Below are 20,935 nucleotides of genomic sequence, written 5' to 3'. Positions count from 1 at the left end.
AACTTGAACATTCGAAGCTTTCATCACTAGTTGCTTGATCTTCAGTTGAGATTTCTGAATGCGAACTTTCTGATGTATGTTCGTCTTCTGTGATAATGGTGCTTGATTCTACATTATCTTGATCTTCAGTAGCTTTCTTTTCTGATTCTGTCATACCTGTTCTGGAAGGAATAAATTCGGGAATTTCCTTTGTAAGGAATTTTCCAAAGCTATTCCTTTTTAATTCTGGCACAAATACAGGAGATTCACAAGCAACATTATCATCACGACACGCATAATTCAAACCATGACATTCAGACACATAAGGTTCATGATCACGGGTCTCAAATGTAGGCACATGGCCCTTACAGTCATCCACAGATTTAGTTTTAGGCACTTGGCCATTACAGTCATCCATCCTACTTAAACTATTACATTCATCCTTAACATTGTTTTTAGAACAATTCCAGACGAACCAGTTAACGGTGGAATAACTGTCGCCTGAATAACCAATTCCTATTTTTGACCCTCCGCAGTCTCCATCATCATCGCACACATCTTCTTTACACTCAATGGAATCTGCATTGCTTTTAGAACAGTTAGCAGTTGTCTCATTTTCATAAAATTCATTTTGTTCAACTGAGGCCTTTTCATTTATGAGATCATTTTCGGGATGAGGAGTAGGCATAGGCACGTAGTTTTTGCTGTGAGGCGGAAAGAAAAGTTTTCTTTCATTTCCGTGCCTATCCTTATAACCAATCCCGTCTTTCACAAACGTTGGTCGTTGGCAATTTTTGATGTCAGTAAAGGCCTTTTGACTGACATTCCATTTATCTATTATAATCTGGAGTTTGTTCTTTTCATTTAACGCTTTTTCTAACCTTTCAGTAAGATCATTTATGATAAAATCTTTTCTAAACACAAATTCTTTAAGAGTTTGCATTTCAGCCAAAGTTGAGTTCAACTTTCTCTGATATGCAGCCTCATTTTGTTTAAGCTCATTATTAATTTTTAAAGCTTTGTCCTTTTGCCTTTCAAACTCCAGATTTAGGAATTTATAATGTGCCACGACATCAACGCATGCTTCGGAGCATAACTTCTCCTTGAAACTAAGTGGAATACTATTTACCAAGTCTTTGTCAGCCTTCTCTTTTGATGCATCTGCTTTCATGGTTGTAGCTTGAACTTTATCCTTTCCTTTCTCAGCATCTTTTTCAGCTTTATCACCAGACTCCACTGAAGGCAGAATACCTTTCAATCCCTGGTCAGCATCATTGTTTCCAGTTGGGATTCCCGTTGTCTGCTTCTCAAAGTGCTTTGCAGATGATTCACAAGAGATTTTGGCCATCAGTGCTTTGTTGACTTGTTCCTTAGCTTCAGTGATCTCTTCGCTCCAGTCATAGTCTTCAACAACCAAAGCCTTTGGCGTGCTGGGAGAAGCGTTGCTTTTGTTCTCTTCGGCAGTGATCTGTTTAGCAGCAGGAGTAGCTTCACTGTTTCCCTCTTTCAACATCGGACAGTCACGCTTGAAGTGTCCAAGATTCTTACAGTTGTAGCACCTCAGCTTAGACTTGTCAAAACCAGCTTTTCCAAGACCTAATCGCTTGCCTGTCTTGTCTTGAAACTTCTTCAATCTCAGAGTGATCATGGCCATTTGCCATTTCAGATCCATTTCTTCCATATCATCTGGATCAACCTGATACATGTCTTCGGCAGTAAACATCTCCTTCTTCAATTCCCCAGACATTAGGGCTTCATAGCTGCTTAGGAAAGTGTTGAAGAGTGCCACATTCTCGGTTGAAACTTTCAGTGCTTGAGTATCGACAGTGATCGTTTTCTCAACAAGTTGTGGGGCTTTAGATGCACTTGCGGAAGCATTTGCATAAATTAGATCAGAAGCTTGTGGAGTAATGCCCCCTGAAGCGAGAAACGCTACATTCTTCAGTCCTGCTGAAGGTTGAGTCGCTTTAGGTTGATATCCAGCAGTGTTCATCTCTCTCTTGTTTACGTCCATTTCAAATGCCCTTAGAGTGTTGATCAGATCTGACAGAGTAACAGGATTAGGATTGTTGAGGAATTCCTTCTTGATCATCATACACTGCAGGCTCCATTCCTTGGGGAGCGAGTCAAGCAATTTCTTTATTGCAGCACGATTGGTTACAGGATTTCCAGCTTTCTTCATTTTGGTCATCATGTTTAGGAAGCGGCTAATGTGATCAGACAGGCTCTCTCCACGGACTCCGCAAAACATGTCGTATTGCTTTTGCACCATATCTCTCTTGCTTTCGATCAGTTCTTCATTTCCCTCATAGTACTCGATCAATGCATTCCAGAGTGCATTAGCAGTTCGGTGTTCTTCAAACATGTTGCAGTCGTTTGTTGATAAAGCCATGGTTAGAGCGGCGTGTGCACGACGATCACGTTGAATGAGGGCCTTGTCTTCGTCAGTGAAGGTGGTAGCATCGTTGTTAGGAACCACCGTATCTCCTCTAACTACCGTAGGAACGTGAGGTCCGGCCGTAACGGAGAGCCACAGATTGTAATCCGTGTACTCGAAGAACGATTGAATGCGAGTTTTCCAAGTGCTAAAATCTTCCGCTCCTTTCAACTTTGGTGGGCGAGTTGTGGTTCCAGTTTCAAGTTCCGCTTGAGCGATTGGACTTAGTTGATTTAGCGACATTTTTCTTTGTTTTTGACAAACGTGTGCTGAAACAGGCTTAAATTCGCTGACAGATCTTTAATTTCGCCGGCGAACGATGTTGACTGATGATCTCCGCTAACTTGTTCGCTATCTTCGCTGACACGATGTTGGATCCTGCACGAACACCAATTTATCTTCGCTGACAAATCAAACACCAAACGAAGTTAGGTTATAATTGCCGGAAACCGTGATAGGAACGCTGTGATTCGCTAGCACGGTTCTCGAAGTCGCCTTCGATAAATTCGCTAATGGGTCAAATGATACTGTTTCGCTGATGATCAGCAAATTCGCTCGAACGTTAGTCGGCTAATTTGCTGATTATGCGACGGAACACTCAGCGATTCAGACAATATCGCTATGTTCGCTACGTTCAAAATATATATTCGCTGTATTCAAAATTATCTTCGTTGTATTCAAAATTATCTTCGCTGTATTCAAAAACTCATCGCTGTATTCAAGTTATCTTCGCTAACCAGAGGGTTTATCACGAACTAAAACCCTCTAATCACTCAAAAACAGCCCAAAAACCATGTTTTGATGCACCAAAATGACCAAAATGACTCCTTAACCAAGTATTAACAACAACCTATCAATTAAACACACCAAATCAATCCATTTTAAGCCCAAAAATTTGAAAAACCTTGAAACTTTGAAAAACCTTCAAAACAATGAAAAATCTTAACAAGAACACAACAACCAAGAGCACAAAGGCTCTGATACCAAATTGTAGATCCCAAAACGTATCCGGATCACAGTGGTTGGTTGTTTTAGTCCAAAACACCTATTGATTAAGTGTTTGAACTATGACTAGTCAAGAAATATCAAGAATGAAGATGAAGGTGAAGCTAATGGATTGAGGAATACAACTAGTGTTGTATTGAATCCAAACAGAATGATATAACAATAAACAACCTTGGAAATCAGATCAAAGCTCAATAAGAATGTAAACAACACTTGATTCCACCAAGAGCCAAAAGCTTGAATGAGTTACAATGCTTGGGGTATTTATACTAGCATCCTGACTAACCAGCAAATTTATAAATTTGCTGGAATCTTAACTACACTAGGTCAGGAATATTACTTCTAGATAATTACAAAACAACCCCCTAAACATTCAAAAGGCATACAAACTACAACTAAACTAATCCAGTACAAGTACCAACGATCTCACATGCTCTAACACCAATTCTTTATCGAGTCGATCTTAGCGGGGTCAACGTGAATCCCGTCCTTATTGACCACATGCCCAAGGAAATGGACCTCTCGAAGCCAAAAGTCACACTTCGAGAATTTGGCGTACAATTGCTCATTGCGTAAGAGTTCGAGGATAAGGCGTAGGTGTCGTTCATGCTCTTCTTGACTTTTCGAGTAGATCAGGATGTCGTCGATAAACACAATCACGAATTTGTCGAGGTAAGGCTTGCACACCCGGTTCATGAGGTCCATAAAAACCGCAGGCGCGTTAGTCATTCCGAAAGGCATGACGAGGAACTCGTAATGACCGTAACGAGTTCTGAACGCAGTCTTGGAGATGTCTTCATTACGAACTCTCAACTGATGATAGCCTGATCGCAGGTCAATCTTAGAATAGTAGCTCGATCCTTGCAACTGATCGAATAGGTCGTCGATGCGTGGGAGAGGGTAACGATTCTTGACGGTAACTTTGTTCAGCTCACAATAGTCGATGCACATTCGGAATGTGCCATCCTTCTTCTTAACAAAGAGTACTGGTGCTCCCCAGGGCGATGAACTAGGACGGATAAACCCTTTATCCAATAGTTCCTGCAATTGCGTAGAGAGTTCCTTCAGTTCTGCAGGGGCTAGTCGATAAGGCGTACGAGCTATGGGCGCTGCTCCAGGAGCTAGCTCGATTTGGAATTCGACCTGACGGTGGGGAGGGAGTCCAGGTAGTTCCTCAGGAAATACCTCGGGGTAGTCACGTACTACTGGAAAATCTTCAATCCTCTTTTCCTTTTCGTGGGTGTCGGAGACAAGTGCTAAGATAGCGGTGTGCCCTTTTTGTAAACACTTCTGGGCTTTTAGAAGCGAGATAATGCCTGTGACTTCTCCTTCCTTGTTACCTTGAACGACGAGGGGTTTGCCAGAGCGGCGAGGAATACGAACCGCTTTCTCTTGACAGAGGATTTCAGCGCGATGTTTGGATAACCAATCCATGCCGATGACGACGTCGAAGCTTCCAAGTTTGACAGGGAAAAGGTCGATACTAAACGTTTGACCAGACAATTCTAGCTTGCAGCCGTGGATTACGTGCGAGGCCTCGATGTTTCTACCATTAGCTAACTCGACGATATGCTTAGAACTTAATAACGCAGGTGGGTGCTTAAGCTTCTTACTTATACGTAGGGATACATAACTAGCATCGGCTCCAGAATCAAATAACACAGAAACATAACGATCATCAAGTAGGAACTTACCCGCCACGACGTTGGGGTCGTTCCGTGCTTCTCCAGCTCCAATCACAAAAGCTCTTCCTCTTGCACCATTCCCCGCATTGTTGTTTTGTTCATGGTTCCCAGCTCCCTGGTTGTTGTTGCGATTCTGATTCAGTTCAGGGCAATCCTTTCGCATGTGCCCTATTGCTCCACATTTAAAACATCCGCGGTTGTTTCCCTGCTGCTGTTGCTGTTGGGGTTGTTGCTGATTCTGCCTTGCCGGGAACTGACTTCTACAATCCTTGGCTTCATGCCCCATCTTGTTGCATCGCTGGCACTGACCTTTGTTACATGCCCCATTATGGTGCCTGTTACACTTGTTGCACTTAGGGTAGCTTCCCCGGTAGCCACCCTGTTGCTGAGGGCCTTTGTTGTTCTCAGTTTTCCTTTGCTGGGCCGGGGCCTGAGTAGAGTTAGCATCCTTGCCCTGATTTCCATCCCACTTTCGTTTGCCATCACTAGAAGTTCCTTCCGCAATACTGATCCTTTTGGGCAACTTGCCCTCTTCCACAGCCTGGTTGGTGAGTCTGTGGGCAAGACGAACCACGAGTTATATGGTAGTGAGGTTGGCCGAGGTCACATGGCTCCGGATTTCTGGGACTAAGCCTTTGATGTACAATTCGATCCTTCGATACATGGGTCGGGACATGTTTGGGCAAAGTGCAGCATAGTCGTTGGACAGCTTGGTGTAGGTCTCAATCTCTGACCCAACCATCTTGAGACCATAATACTCGTCCTCGAGTTTGTGGATGTCATCCCTGTGACAATACTCTTCCTTGATCATATCCTTGAAATCTTCCCATGCAGTAGCATTAGCAGTCTCCAAACCAAGCATTTGAATTTGCGCCTTCCACCAGGAAAGCGCGCTTCCCTCAAGGGTACCAGTAGCAAACTTCACCCAATTAGCAGGGGGACATTCGCAGACAGCAAAGACAGCTTCCACCTTCTCGATCCAGTGCAGAAGCCCTATGGCACCCTCAGTGCCATTGAAAGGAAGAGGTTTGCAATCCATGAAAGTCTTGAAAGTACAAACACGTGGTTGCACAGGCGCATGCTGACCTGTTGTGAGGAGTGAAGCGAAATGGGTTCAGAGGTGAAAAGACGATGTGGCGGTAGGATCTAAACATCCTAAAACAACGAGCTTACCTCCAGGGTGACCTGCGAAAGCTGCAGCCATCGTGTTAATCAGGTTAGTGAACTGAGCCTGAGTCATGTTGACGTTTCCTCGTCCGTGTCCACTCATTGTCTTCATAGCCAGAAAACATAGTATGAGTGTGATGTCGTAATATAGCGAGAATGAGATAGAAGGGGGGAGGCGTATCTATCTAATTAGGCAAACTAGTACGTATAGCAGAGCAGAAAGCATAAGACAAACAAGCAAGTAAACATGGGTCCGAGCTATAAGGTCAGATAAGTCGAGTCTTGCACTTGGAGTGTAGTGTTGTCACGAGTCACGGGTTATAGTCTGGTTTTTCTTAAAAAGATTTTTCCCCTTTTTAAAACCAAGTTCACTATAACCAATGGCTCTGATACCAATCTGTCACACCCCCAAACTCCACCTGCGGAGTACCATCCGCTTGAGGGCGTGACTGACCAGGATCCAGCCACCAATTATACTGAATAATTGAATTAATAACCAAAGTAATACTCACTAACCATACGATTAGCAAATATCATGTTTCGAGCTTAAAGTTTTAAGTTCAAATAGTAGTAAGTAGTGGAAGCATAAGCAAAACAGTTTTAAACAAGGTTCATAGTTCATGTTTATTTAGCACCCAACACAGGGGTAGACGAACACTACACATCCCCAAGCAGCAAGCTCCTCAGTCACTGGTTACCTGCAAAGCATGTAGTAAGGTGTCAACAATAATGTTGAGCGAGTTCACTAGTTGTCCAGTTTTAATTACCAAAAACTTGTTTCACCAGTTAATTTATCCGTTTATACATGCCATGGGGAGCTACCCCAAAAGTTAGCGACTAAACTGTTTTTCCAATACCGAACACTAGGTAACCGTTGCGTTTCCGCAGGATGCCCCGATGTCAATGTTCTATCATCATTGACGGATGCCTGAGTACATTAGTTCACGACCGATCCCATACACGGGCACGGTGTGAGGCTGGTAAAACCTAAATAGCGCTATCAACTAATAACCCGTTCGCCTGGCCCCGGCGACTAATCGGTATTATGTAGTAGGGACTTGAGTGATAGAGTTTCGTTTAGTGCCGTTTGTTGCAATCCGTATAAACAGTAATTAACTAAAGGTTCCCAATAACAAGGGAAGAAAAGTAAGTTGTATCCCCCATAAGGGGATAGTGTTGTTTTTAGTTCCGTTTCCCAAACCACCGGGAATGCACGCTTTAGGTTGTGAACTCACCTTGGGTTGCTCGGTAGATTAATTACCCGGTCAATCACGTTGGTCACCATGTCCTAGCATGGTTACCAAATATAGGTCAAGTTGGGGTACAAGTAATCACATATAACCTACACATAGCTAACACATAGCATGCATACAAACATACATTGGGTTATTGGGCCGGCCCTAATATTTACACAGTCATTCAGAGTTCAGCAACACATAGTCCAGTTAAACAGGTAGCCCAATTAAACATGACGTGGCCCAATAACCATAGTGGGCAGCCCAGTCGAGACAAGACGGTCTCGACTCGAGAACACACGGTCTCGAGTCGCAACCAGGAGATCTCGTGTTATCATGTTTTGGTCTCGAGTGGTGCCAGTTAGGAGTCGCAACCTCAGAGGTCTCGAGTCCAGTCTCGAGTCGAGATCATGAAGTCTCAAGTCGAGACCTTGCTGGTCTCGAGTCCCTGAAGTTCGTCTCGAGTCATCATGAGGTGGTCTCGAGTCGCAACCAAAGGTCTCGACTCGCAACCACAGTTACGTGCACATAAACCTTCTAGAACCTGTCACATGTACTAACCAATAGAATTCTGTTTTCATGAAATTTGGTACTAACCAATAGCATTTCCAAAAACATGTTTTGTTGTCTGATTTATAACTAAAATGGATCAAACAAGGCATCTTCAAATATTTATGTCAACATTCAAATAGTTCATCCTATATTCAAATAGTTCATCGTTCACAACCATGCATTTTTGGGAGCAAAATAACTAAGATAAAAAGGTTACTATAACACTTAACATAATCCGAATGGTTCTAATCCTCTTTTTACCAAACCGTTCATATATAAATCATGAAGAAACATGGTTAATCAAGTAAAACATGCTACTCATATCATCAAGAAAGGACCTTATCTAATCATCATACATAAACAACAACTTTTAAATATCCAACCAAAGGAGATACTAACCGGCTAGGCTCAAGGTGTGATAATATGATGAATAAGCTTCCAAGTAAGATCCGAAGCTTGAACCGGAAGTCCTTGCTATTACCGGTTTTGATCCGAGAGAGGAAGGAGAGTGGAGGTGATGCTTTAGGGTTTAAGGTTTTCTAGAGAGAGAGAGAGGGAGGATGAAGAGAGAGAGAGAGAGTGAAAGAATGATTGTTGATCAAGAGGGATAAGTTGGTTTAGAGCAAGGGTTTTATAACCCGTTTGAGGGCCATGCACCCTATGGGTTTTTCAAGTGGGTTGCGGCCCCAACCGGCCCACTTGTTCACTGTTCACTCGAGACCGGGCGGTCTCGAGTCGGGTCCTTGGGGTCTCGGCTCACTAGCAATATTCACACATATATATAATATACATACATACAACACATAATAACCAATAATCCATAGTTTCATTTAATAATGTATATACACGAAATGATATATATATATAAGATAGTGCTCGGGGAAATTCCAGAGTGTCACATATTACACCTACATTATACATTTTCACAAACATTTACATACAAATATACATCCTTACATACACATACATACACCTACATACACAAATACATACACCTACATATACTCATTTTCACCAAATACACATACATTATACATTTTCACAAACATTTACATACAAACATACATTCTTACATATACATTTACATAACTAAACAAAAAATTATACAATTTCTAAACTTTGAAAAAACTCATATAAAACTAACCGTAATTTCAAGCTTTCAAGTAGATGTAGACCGCGGAGACGAGGTGGTGACCGGAGAAGTGATGGTGGTGACCGGAGAGGTGATGGTGGTGATCCGAATTTTCTTCCATAAACATAAATATACACAAAAACGAGCAAAAATTAAAGTCTATAACATGTAAATAACAAAATAGAGAAGAGATTTAACAAAAAATAAGTTAAACTAACCGATTTGGTGAAAAAATGCGTGTCTCTAGTGGTAAGATGAAGAGTTTGGGGGGAAAAGTGAAGGAGGAGGGAAGAAATGGCGCTGTATAGGCTGTTTACGGAAAGACTTTTACCGGCGACGGCCTGTCGCCGCTACTGGTTCCTTTGTCGCCGCTATTAGGTTAACCAGGGTTAACCAGGATAAGATATGTGTGGCTGGGGATTAAAGTGGGACACCTACCTTTAGCGGAGAAAGGATGTCGCCGCTATTGACCCTAAGTCGTCGCCGGTATTGCCTCTTTAATCCCCAACTGTTAGATCAAAAAAATGATCAATGGTTGGGGTTTGGGTTTGACGCGGATCGACCAATAGCAGCGACAGCTGGCCTGTCACCGCTAAAGGTGTCGCCGCTAATAGTGGTCTTTTCTTGTAGTGTGTGTGGTTCAACGTTTTTATGTCGTCTATCTTTTCCCTGTTTGACACGTTCGTTACAACGTGCGGGGTCCTAAATCGACTTAATTGTTATTTTCTATTTTTTACGTTGCAGTCTAATTTCTTTACATTAATACACCGTAACTTCAGTATTGGTTGTCGCTGGAGGTGATATGGTATTGGTGCTATTCGGCATGATTTTACGCTCCCGCCGCATTACGACTGGTGAGTTATCCATCATTTTGAAAGCTATTTATAAAAATGTCATTTATGCTTTTTTTTCTGATCGTATACATTAAAACACTTCAATGATTTAAGTCAAAAAATTTTGTTTTTATTATTTTTTTTTTTTTTAGTTTTCCCCAAACCAGCACACCTGTTCAATAATATAATATCAATGTCAATATTAATATTAATATTAAATAATAAAAAAACTATATGATATAATTATAGAGTTAATTACATAGTTAGTTCCTGTGGTTTGCATAAATTAACATACTTAGGTACTAATTGTTTAAAATCACATTCTAGGGTATTAACTTTTCATTTTGTAACGTTTGGAGGTATAAACGTTATTTGTAGGTTTAAAATCATATTCTATTAGTACCTAAGTATGTTATTTGTACAAACCACAGAGACTAACTATGTTAATGCCCTATAAGTTAATATCTCCAAACGTTACAAAATGAAAAGTTAATACCCTAGAAGGTGATTTTAAACTATTAGTACCTAAGTATGTTATTTTGTACAAACCACAAGGACTAACTATGTAATTAACTCTATAATTATATGAAGGTTATATAATTTTTTTAAACATAAACTGATAAAACAAAATTATAAAACAAATCGTGCATTAATTCTAAATATACTTGGTCACGTATTTATTTTTAACTATGATTTAAAAAAAGTTTTATTCTTATAGGTTAAACTAGGTGATGCCCCGCCCGTGTTACGGGGCGATGGCCGAATAATTCTTAACCAATTAGAAAAAAATAGCACTATAGTTTTGGTAGAAAAAAAAAGTAAAAAGAGTGTTAGGCAGCTCCTTGATACGATTTTTAGCTGTGGGCAAAGTCATATTTTTATTTTTATTTGGGGGAAAATCATTTTTTTTCCCGAGGGTAAAATCCTAATTTTTAGCTATAGGAAAACCATATTTTTATTTTGCACTGGGGGAAAAACCTAATTTTGAATTGAGGGTGATATCGTAATTTTGAACCAAGGGGAAAATCGTAAATTTTAACTGGGGGCAAAAGCATGAACTGGGGGGCAAAGACGTAATTTTAAACTGTGGGCAAAACTGTAATTTTAAAGTGGGTATAAAATAATAAACTGGTGTAAAATCGTAATTTTGATCCGGGGGGAAACATATTTTTATTTTGAACTGGGGCGAAAACGTAATTTTAAAGTGGGTAGAAAATAATAAACTGGTTGGTCCAATGGGGAGGACTGGCCGCCCATTTGAACCAATGGCAGAGAGATACTATGCCCTGCCATCTTCTTTGTATGTATTGAAAATGAAAATTAAGCTTAAAAGTTAAAAAAAAAAAAAAAAAATTGAGGCAGCCGCCCTTTTAAACGAATAGGGTGGCACAACTATTGTCCCCCATACGTTTTGTATACGTAGGATAATATGGTTGATTTTTTGAGTTTCTTTACTATAACGAACTGAACCAATGCATTTGAACATCGGGACATGTACCGTATAACATCGGTTTATTTTTATGTTTTATAAAATGACGTCGTTTATCCTTTTTTGTAATAATATATTATAGTGTTGTTTAAAAAATCCGAATATACTGTTACGATGTGCTTATTATTATGTGTGATTTGATAAAAGAAATATCCGAATGGATAACAAATAGTTGATTTTTTTGTCCTTTATCGTCAAGAACCGTTTCCAGATGCCGACCAAACTACATCGATACCGTTACCGTATATGTGTTAATGGTTTTCTCGATTTGACAGTATAACATCGTTGGAAAACATAGTTATAGTTGCAAAATAGTATTAGTATTAGTATTAGTATTAGTATTGTTATTGTTATTGTTATTGTTATTGTTATTGTTATTGTTATTGTTATTGTTATTGTTATTGTTATTGTTATTGTTATTATTTTGTATCCTAAGCTATATCGAGTATCGGTATCATACCGATACCATGACGAGCCGAACCAAACCAATACCGACCGAAAAACACCCCGGAACCGGTATTTTTATTTATGGTTTTTGGTCGCTATAAAGAACGTGTCGATTGCTATACCAAGTGTTGTTATCGTATTAGTATTGTAATGAACCAAAACGATGCCGACCAAAAGCCCGCAACAAAGCGCGGGAGAATTTCACTAGTTATTATTATTACTAAAAACAAAATTTCTGAAGATCTGCGTATCCATTCAAGATTCATTACCATTCCCCATCTTCTTCTTCATCTCCACCATAACCCGTAACGAAGCGCGGGAGAATTTCACTATGATGTGTTCGATGTTGATGTTCTTAGTCACCAGATCTGTTCGATGTTGATGATGTTCGGTTTGTGAGATGAAGATGATGTTGATGATATTAACTAATGATGATGTGTTTCATGGATTTTTCAGATCAAGATGAACATGGTGTCTTGAAGTTCTAGGTGTTTTGTTTTTTATTTGTTCATGAAGATCTGGGTTCTTGTTCATGTGCAGATAATATAATTTGTTCATGGTGTTCTTGTTCAGGAAAGAACAAGAAAGAAGAAGAGATGTGGGTGTAAAAATGATAGAATAAAAAGGCAAAATAACCATTTTACCCTTTGACTATTAGTGGGTAATGGTTGACTTTACTGAGTTTAGGTCCAAGGTTTAACATTGATGCAATCAGAAAACGTCAGGGTGTAATACAGCAAAAGTTTTGAAATAGGGTGTAAGTGATAGAATAAAAAGGCAAAATGACCATTATACCCTATGACCGTTAGTGGGTAAAGGTTGACTTTAACTGATTTTAGATCCAGGGTCTAACATTGATGCAATCAGAAAACGTCGGGGTGTAATACAGCAAAAGTTTTGAAATAGGGTGTAACGTTTTCAGCGCTCCCAAACCCCGGGTGTAAAATTGCAGTTTCCTCTATTTATAAATAGGAATTATATATATTATTAACAGTGCGCTTGACTTGGAAAAGCTTAAGTACTAAGAATACAGTGAATTTTGGATGTGTATGCTGCATTGAATATGGCTGAACATTCATCCCTATAGATGATACAACAGAATACGAGACAAAATAATAATCTTCTATCAAATACTGTAACAAACTAAAGGCTAACTGCGTGTGAATATAACACAGTTCGACAAGAATGGAGCTATTGTGGGGTGGCAGAGGCGGCACATATAATGATACAGTATTTCTAATTACATAAAGCTGTTACTTTTTTATTCAAAGTCGACCCCTACAATATGTTTTATTCATTGAAATACATGTAATGAATTAATGACCCAATGTTTGCGTTCACACACAGCAATCACTTTGGAACTAGTACTAGTTACCCTTGGAAAGAAAACCTCTTGTTGACATAGTCGAGGCCAAATTGCTATGTCGGCTGCCTGAAATGAGCATTGCATATATATAAACTTTAGCACATCAACACATTGATGGATACAAGGGTTTTTTGAAGCATGTTATTGTTTTTTTCTTTTCACCAAGTTTAATACTTTGCAAGATTCAAATCGTAGCAGTGATGACTGTTAGAGATCAAACATATATGAAATATAGAAGTAAAACAAAGTATAGTTTAGGTTGCCAAAATGAAATCTACCTGAAAAAGCAGCAACGAGCAAGGCGTTCTTTGACATTAGAATTTGACCATTGCAAATCGTCCCACCAATCTTTATCCACTTCAATGCTCTGAAGCCCCATTGCACTGCTCATATCAAAGGGCAATTCTTTTAGTGTGGGACAATCTTGTATCTTTAAGGTCTCCAATGAAGTCCAAGCTACTCTGGTGCTTATCTTTCTTAAACTTGGCATATTACAAAGAATCAGTGCTCTTAGTTTTGGGAAAGCGCATGAGCTAACATCCTGAGAACACATAACAATCTCTTCAACCCTACAACAGTCTTGAACTTCTAGATGTTGGAGTTCTCGAAGTTGCTGAACTATAGCATTGCAAAATACCATAGTCATCACTGGACAGTTACATAGAACCAAAGTCTTCAGTTTGGATAGGCTTCCCGGTTGCACATGGCCCTCCCATATTCTTTCCAGTTTAGGCATGTGAATTGCATCCAACCTTTCCAAATTAGGCAATAATGATTTGTTTTGTGTGTGATAACCGCCGACAATTGTTGTCATGTTGTTGCAACTTTGAATTAGACAACCTTGAACATAATCCATGTTTTCGATGACATTGCTAGATAGGTACTCAATGTCATTGTGGTTGATCAACTCAAATGCATCTACTTTGCAAAGTATTATATTGATGGCATCATTTTCTCCCCTCCCATAATGATACTTTAGGTACCTATCATAACGGTAGAATTCAGGGATTTCAGGGCCACAAGACATGAAACATCCAATGTAAACCTGAAACGAACGTGTTTCAAAATCTTTCCTTGTTTCAAGAAAACTTCTAAGATGTCTTTCATTGGGTACATAGATCTTCACAGTGTCATCAACAACCTGTATCACATCTATAACCATGTTGTTAAGACAAAACTGGAAAGAAATCAGCTTAGGTAGTGTGCTGACTTTTTCAACTACATCTTCAATCAAAGTATTACACCATTCTTCCATTTCTGAATCCACATCAATGATCAACTCTTCAAGTCCTGATAATTTAAAAAGCACATCATAGTTGTCTTGTGTTGACATGGTAAAGGATACTAACAAACGCCTCATTCGAGTTAGGCCTAAAATCTGATTTGGTAATTTACCAACTCCACTGCCACGGATATCAAGCACTTCAAGAGACTTAAGTTGTCCTATAAAACCAGGAAGCTCTTTCAACACATTGCAACCATTCAGATAAAGAACTTTAAGACTTGATAGCCTCCTTATCGATGATGGTAGTGTCATGATCTCTGTCATGTAAAGATCTAAAACCAAAAGGCTTGGCATGTGTTGAAAGAATGAATCAGAAATCTTCTTATGTTTTGAATATTTCTGGACAAAGAGTGTGGAAAGCTGAGTTGAACGGGGCGCATCAGGTAAGTTATCAAGTGAATTGTTGGCCAAAGAGATCCATTCCTTATCCGTCCACAAATCAACACACTGGCGCTTTGGAATAACGCCATTGAGTTTTTGCTGCAATTCACTCGTTTTCACCAGATATCTATCTTTCCTGTCTTCCGACAATAGATTTAATGCTGCTGCGCGTATCAACTTATGCATCCTTACATATTTCCCAGTTGCACCTTCCTCAAGTAAAATTAAATTTTGGAGGCGACGCAATATATTGCGTCCACCAATTTTTGCATCATCACTTCCCTTAAGAAAACTTTCAGCGTCCCAGCATTCCAATAAGCCCTCTGTGGAAATTTCAGTGTCTTCTGGATACAATGCACTGTAAAGAAAACATGGCTTATGTTCTTGATCCAAGTGATCACAACAGAACTTAAGCAAGTCTTTCATGGGCTCATTATTTCCTTTTTCTGGCCACCTTCTTAACGTTTGTAACCCGTCACTCCAACTTATCTCACTGAGTTCATGGTTTTCTATCGACTTGAAGATACGTGCTGCCATTTTTATCATCAATGGATGACCACCACACAAAGAAACAGCTTTGTGAGCCATGCGTTCAAGCTGTGGCTTACCTTTAACATCATTGGGGAGAGATAATAGCCTATGGAACATGTTCCATGACTCGCTTTGAGATAACTTCTTCACTTCAATACTGGAACATGAAGGAAGCCGAACATTTCGATATTTTGTTGTCATGACTATTTTACTGCCTTTGGCTCCTTCAGGAATACCTATCAATTCTAAATCAAGTTCTGCCTTGACATCATCTAGTAGAAGCAGATACTTTACATCTGCTAGTTCTTTATTTATACTTCTGGCGACTTTGTAAGCATCTGTAGCATCTTCGGTGTCCATTATTAGTCTTTCGGCTATCACATGTTGCAGCATCTCTATGCTCAAATTCTCCTTGTTATTTTCCTCACCTGAAACCGTCACCCAGATTACTCTTTCATACATACTAGCAACTTTTTCATGGTTATTCAAATTCTGCAATATAGTTGTTTTCCCTGCCCCCAACATTCCTATCACCCTTACTGCTTTAAGATCTTCATTTGATAGATCCAACAGTATTTTGTCCAAAACGCCCTGGAGTGTTGGAATATACGATATATCCGGGGCTGTCACCTTCACTACGCGCTCAGCAACTTTGTGGACCAAAGTATCCCCCAATTGATGTCCTTCCGTCACAAGTTCACCAATTTCTAAGCACATGGTTGCCATTTGTTTGCTGAGCTTCGACCGGGGAAGTAAATGAATCCATGTTGAGGTTTGTTGCTTCTCTGTGAACCTGCTTTCAAGTTCTTTCACAACCTTTTCAACCGCCATCACCCTGTGAAACCAGTCCTCCATGGTTCGGTTTTTTGTTGACTTGTATTTTAAGGTTCTATCCTTCAGATCATCCCTTACTGCACACAGGGTCTGCATTTTTGCCTCGAAGCGTGAATGGTTATCATTCATACAGATTGAAGCCTCGGTGATTCGTTGGATAGAATCCCATACTGTTTCAGCTGCTTTTGGAAGTACTGCTGCAGCAACAACTTCCTCATCCATCAAGACAATACAAACCTACAATAAGCAACAACAGTAGTCAAATAGCTGTATTCGAGCATGTGAATTTTTATAGGCAGTTAGTAGTTAGTTATACTTTTCTGTTATAGATATAAGGAGGCCTTGTATTATAGTCTATCAAGTTACAAATTGCAATACTACACAATCCACCAACCAAACTTTTAGGTAGCGTTCGTTTCATGGAATGGAATGGAATGGAATTAGGAAGTTTTTCTTTGTAAAATTGATCTTGGTTGGGGGAGGGAGGAATTTAAATCCTTCACTCTAATGAAATTTGTGACTATTTCAACATTCCTTAGAAATCCTTCACTCTAACGAAGGAATGGAATGGAATGTTGAAATAGTCACAAATTTTATTGATTAAAGAAATTCATTGGATTTCAAATTCCTCCCTCCCCAAACCAAGATCAATTTTACAAAGAAAAGCTTCCCAATTCCATTCCATTCCATTCCATGAAACAAACGCTACCTTAAGGGGAGGAATTGGGATTTTTGGCTTAAAAAGGCAAAAATTAATGATGTTTAACTTATTGTTATAAAAAAAAAAAAGGCAATTTAGCCATCCATACTCAAAACACACCACAATCAGAATTCAAACATTCACTCAATCTAGAATCTAATATTAACTATCGATACCAACTTTATGTATAGTGAATTCGTACAAAACATGTCAATACTATATAAAATGACTAATCGTTACTGAATTAAACTAATTCCACTAAACTCAAATTCATATTAAGTTATACCTGACTGGTTGGCTAGAGAGTCATGCTAAAATCGAAGTTATCAAATCCATCGGAATATTCGGCGTTGCATCAGTGGACAGCGATAAATCTGGTAGGTAAGGAGACGACGAAGACTAAGCATGAGTTGACCGACTTTTGATCAGGTCAGGATAAATTATTGCAAATATTTTTTCATATTTAATACATCCATTTGTTGTAAACTAGTATTATGCCCGCCCTAAGCAGAATATATCTCAGTTTGATAACATGTATGTTTCTGTTTCTGTTTCGGTTACTTGAACATACTATTTATAACAAAATTTCAATAAAAATTACATCCAGACATAAGGTAAAAATATGCTAGTCATAGAGTAACTTTATTAAAGTTCAAGAGTAATAGCGTTTGTCCACCAATAGCAAACGGTCACTGTTTCCCCGTATTAAGGGGAAAAGGTTAAAAGATGAAATACTAAAAGAAAAAATAGAGGGAGTAAAGATGTACATAACCAAAGTTAAAGCAGATGCACTAAACATGCATATGAAGAAAAGTTAATCAATAAAAATGAAGTTTTTTTAAACAGATTGCCTAAACACGTATATTAACAAAGTTGAAGGTTTAAAAGCAAGATACAAAAAGCGATCAATCACTAAAATGAATAAAAGTTGAAGGATTAAACATGTACACTACAAAAGTTATAGCAGAGGAACTAAACACGTATATAAACAAAGTTAACAAATAAAAATAAAACTTTTTTAAATGCGGAGGGGATAAACACGTATTTTAGCGAAGTTGAATGTCGAAAGTAAAATACAAAAAGACTCGACCAATGATGGGGTGTGAGGCTGCTGCCTGGCACTATTTCCTCTCATAGTAAATGTATGTATTTAAATTAAATTTAAAATGATTGCGTATTTAGGAATTTCATCAACAGGTGAGGAGGCTTGTATAGTATTCGTTGGTTGTTAAAAAGATAACTATTTTATAAAGAGTTAAATGTCATTTTAGTCCATGTTGTTTGAGCCATTTTGGCAGTTTACTCTAAAGGTTTCATTTTTTGCCTGTGGGTCCAAAAAGGTTTCACCGTTAACATTTTAGTCCGCTGGGTTAACTTCATCTATTTTTTCTGTTAACAAGAAGGGCATTTTTAGTCCTTTTATATGTAATTCTGTTAACTAGAAGAGCAATTTAGCCATATAAAATAACCGAATTGCCCTTCTCGTTAACATAAATAATGGATGAAGTTAACCCAGTGGACTAAAATGGCAACGGTGAAACCTTTTTGGACCCAAAGGCAAAAAATGAAACCTTTAGACTAAAGATTCATTTTTCAAGTTCACATAAGCGTTTCACATGTTCATCTTCAAGTTTAACCATGGATCTTTCAAGATCCATGCTTAAACTTGTTAGATCTAAACTTCTAACAAGCTTGACATACTAGATCTAAACATACACACAAGATTCAACAACATCAACTTCATTACATACACCAAAAATTACTAAAATCACTTGTTTTCTTCATGATTATGTTAGATCTTCTCATTTTCATCCTTTAAAGTTTAGTTATTTAGATGGTGAGACTTGTACATAACATAAACATGAACTAAATTAGTGATCAAGAGGCTTACAACTAGCTCTAATGACTAGGGAAGTGGCACAAGAAGGAAGATGATGAAGATGGAAGAAAGTGAGTGGTTAAAAGCTCCTCCAAATGGTCCTTCAAGTTCTAGCACCTTAATCCTTCTTAGTTAGCCTCCATACACCTTGTAGTGACCTTAGATTGCTTGATATGTGAATGAAAATGATGGTGGTAGTGTGGTGTGGGTGAGCCGAGAGCAAGGAGGGAAGGAGGGAGGAAGATGATGTTGGTGAAGTGTGAGAATGATATTGTTACTACTTACCTTCATGTCTCTTATAACCCCCACAACTTAATATCCATAGTATAACATGTCCCATATCTATGCTACATTGGTAAATTTAATAATCAAAAGAAAATGGGGCCCATGGGCTAGCCAAGGATGAAAGGAGGGGGGTAAAATGTAATTTCTAGGAAGTTGAGGGTTTTAAATGGAAACTAGAAGGTTTAGGTTAGTTTAAGTGTGTTTAGGTGTTTTTATGATTTTTAAGGTCTTCTATCACCAATACTAGCTTAATATCATAAAAACATTGCTTCTAGTCAAATTTTGATGTTTCGGGTAGTGTCCGGTTATTCTTTTCGTTGCGGTTCGTTAAAATGCTAAATTGCGCAGTTTCACTAAGTATACTAAGTATGAAGCACCTTTTGTGACAGTTTCAATTCCCGACATTTTGTAAGTTATTCTGGACACTAAAACATCATTTTTGCATAATATTTTGGTGTTAAAATGCTGTTTATAGCTGATTTTCTGCTGAATTTTGCATAATTCAGCATTTAAAGTGAGTTTCGGGTGTCTTTTAGTGCATAGTTTAGCTTCCGGAAAGTTTATATGTTAACCCTTGTATCCATACTTGGGTTTTAATGTATTTTAGATGTTGGACCTACTCCTAGGCCCTAAATCTATCGTCTGACTGCTTTCTGCAGAAGTGCTGACACAGTGTGTCTTACCGGTGAGTTTACTAGTCTTTCTGACGCAACGCTTAAAGTAATGCACAAGGCAATATTTGAAGTATAAAACATGCATGAATTCATATGTAAAGCAAGTAATCACATAATGTTGACATTTAAGCACATAATTGAATTAATAAATAATATTAAAATAGTACGAAAATTACCGGTTTGGTACCAGTTGTCACAGGCAAATGTCTGAACCACTCAGACATCTGCTCGTGAAACAAACAGTCTGAACCATTAAGTGCTAAACCAGTAAGAGGTCTGAACTATTAAGAGCCTCATTAAGAGGTAAACAAACAGCCCCCAAAAATGAACCATGGTTTGATCTGCTAAGTAGCCATGGGTTGCAACCACCGGATGGAGGGTTTACTGTTAGGGTGCTTATTCAATTACTTATGCATATATATATATATGAGTAAAATGCATGGTATGTGTATGTATATTGTAGGTTCAGGGTGGCAGTGGAGGTAGGTGGGGTCAGGTGGAGGTAGGTAGCTAAGGTGGAGGTGGAGGTGGGTGGCTATAGTGATGGTGCCCGGTTGTTTATAAGATCGCTGGGTGTGGGGCTTGGGTTTGAGGCTTGGGTTGAGGGCTTGGGTTGACATGTGGCGGAGATGGGCTCCACCAGGCCACCCCAAAAAGGTGGGATGTGTTAGGGGACTAGGGGTGGTGGGCTCTTTCTCCGTGATGGGCTACTTTTCACGCGTGGAACTTTGATGTTTCCCACCACCACCAACATTTTCAACGAGTGATGATATATTTGCGTGATAAAATTACGCGTTATGGGTATTGAGTGATAAATGGATGTGAGGGGGTGTGAGGGTTTATTGTTGGGTGTTGTGAGTGATGACCATTGTCACTAAAAAAGGTTGTGAGTGATGGAAAAATGGTTGATGACATGGCGGAACTTGATTAGATGTTGTGAGTGATGAGTGAGTGATAAGTGATGACCACCCCCACCCCCCTTAACAGCGTGGGTTAGGGGCTTGGGTTGACATGTGGAAATTTATTTTATTTATTTTTA

General features: G+C 39.0%; 2 protein-coding genes across 2 annotated transcripts; both read right to left on the bottom strand.

Moving 5' to 3' along the window:
• Positions 1-233: 233 nt before the first annotated feature.
• Positions 234-2,161, bottom strand: LOC118490422. The gene is made up of 2 exons (XM_035988058.1): positions 1,109-2,161; positions 234-558 (listed from the first exon to the last, which is right to left on the bottom strand). Exons 1-2 carry the CDS (start codon positions 2,159-2,161, stop codon positions 496-498), a joined length of 1,116 nt encoding a protein of 371 aa, XP_035843951.1. The 3' UTR covers positions 234-495.
• A 10,916-nt stretch (positions 2,162-13,077) lies between these two features.
• Positions 13,078-17,541, bottom strand: LOC110928898 (disease resistance protein RPS2). Its single transcript, XM_022171950.2, has 3 exons — positions 17,345-17,541; positions 13,606-16,595; positions 13,078-13,393 (listed from the first exon to the last, which is right to left on the bottom strand). Exons 2-3 carry the CDS (start codon positions 16,578-16,580, stop codon positions 13,381-13,383), a joined length of 2,988 nt encoding a protein of 995 aa, XP_022027642.1. The 5' UTR covers positions 16,581-16,595; positions 17,345-17,541; the 3' UTR covers positions 13,078-13,380.
• Positions 17,542-20,935: the final 3,394 nt, after the last annotated feature.

Source organism: Helianthus annuus, chromosome 3, assembly GCF_002127325.2.
Source record: "Helianthus annuus cultivar XRQ/B chromosome 3, HanXRQr2.0-SUNRISE, whole genome shotgun sequence".
Lineage (NCBI taxonomy): Eukaryota > Viridiplantae > Streptophyta > Magnoliopsida > Asterales > Asteraceae > Helianthus > Helianthus annuus.
Note: the sequence above shows the minus strand (reverse complement) of the source record. Positions and strands in the feature narration are given on the sequence as shown.

Coding starts and splice junctions, on each gene's coding strand:
- LOC118490422 (XM_035988058.1), bottom strand. CDS start 2,161: ATGAAGAAAGCTGGAAATCCTGTAACCAATCGTGCTGCAATAAAGAAA. Junction 559..1,108: donor AGAAGGCTGACAAAGACTTG/GTAAATAGTATT, acceptor AAAGCAATGCAG/ATTCCATTGAGTGTAAAGAA.
- LOC110928898 (XM_022171950.2), bottom strand. CDS start 16,580: ATGGATGAGGAAGTTGTTGCTGCAGCAGTACTTCCAAAAGCAGCTGAA.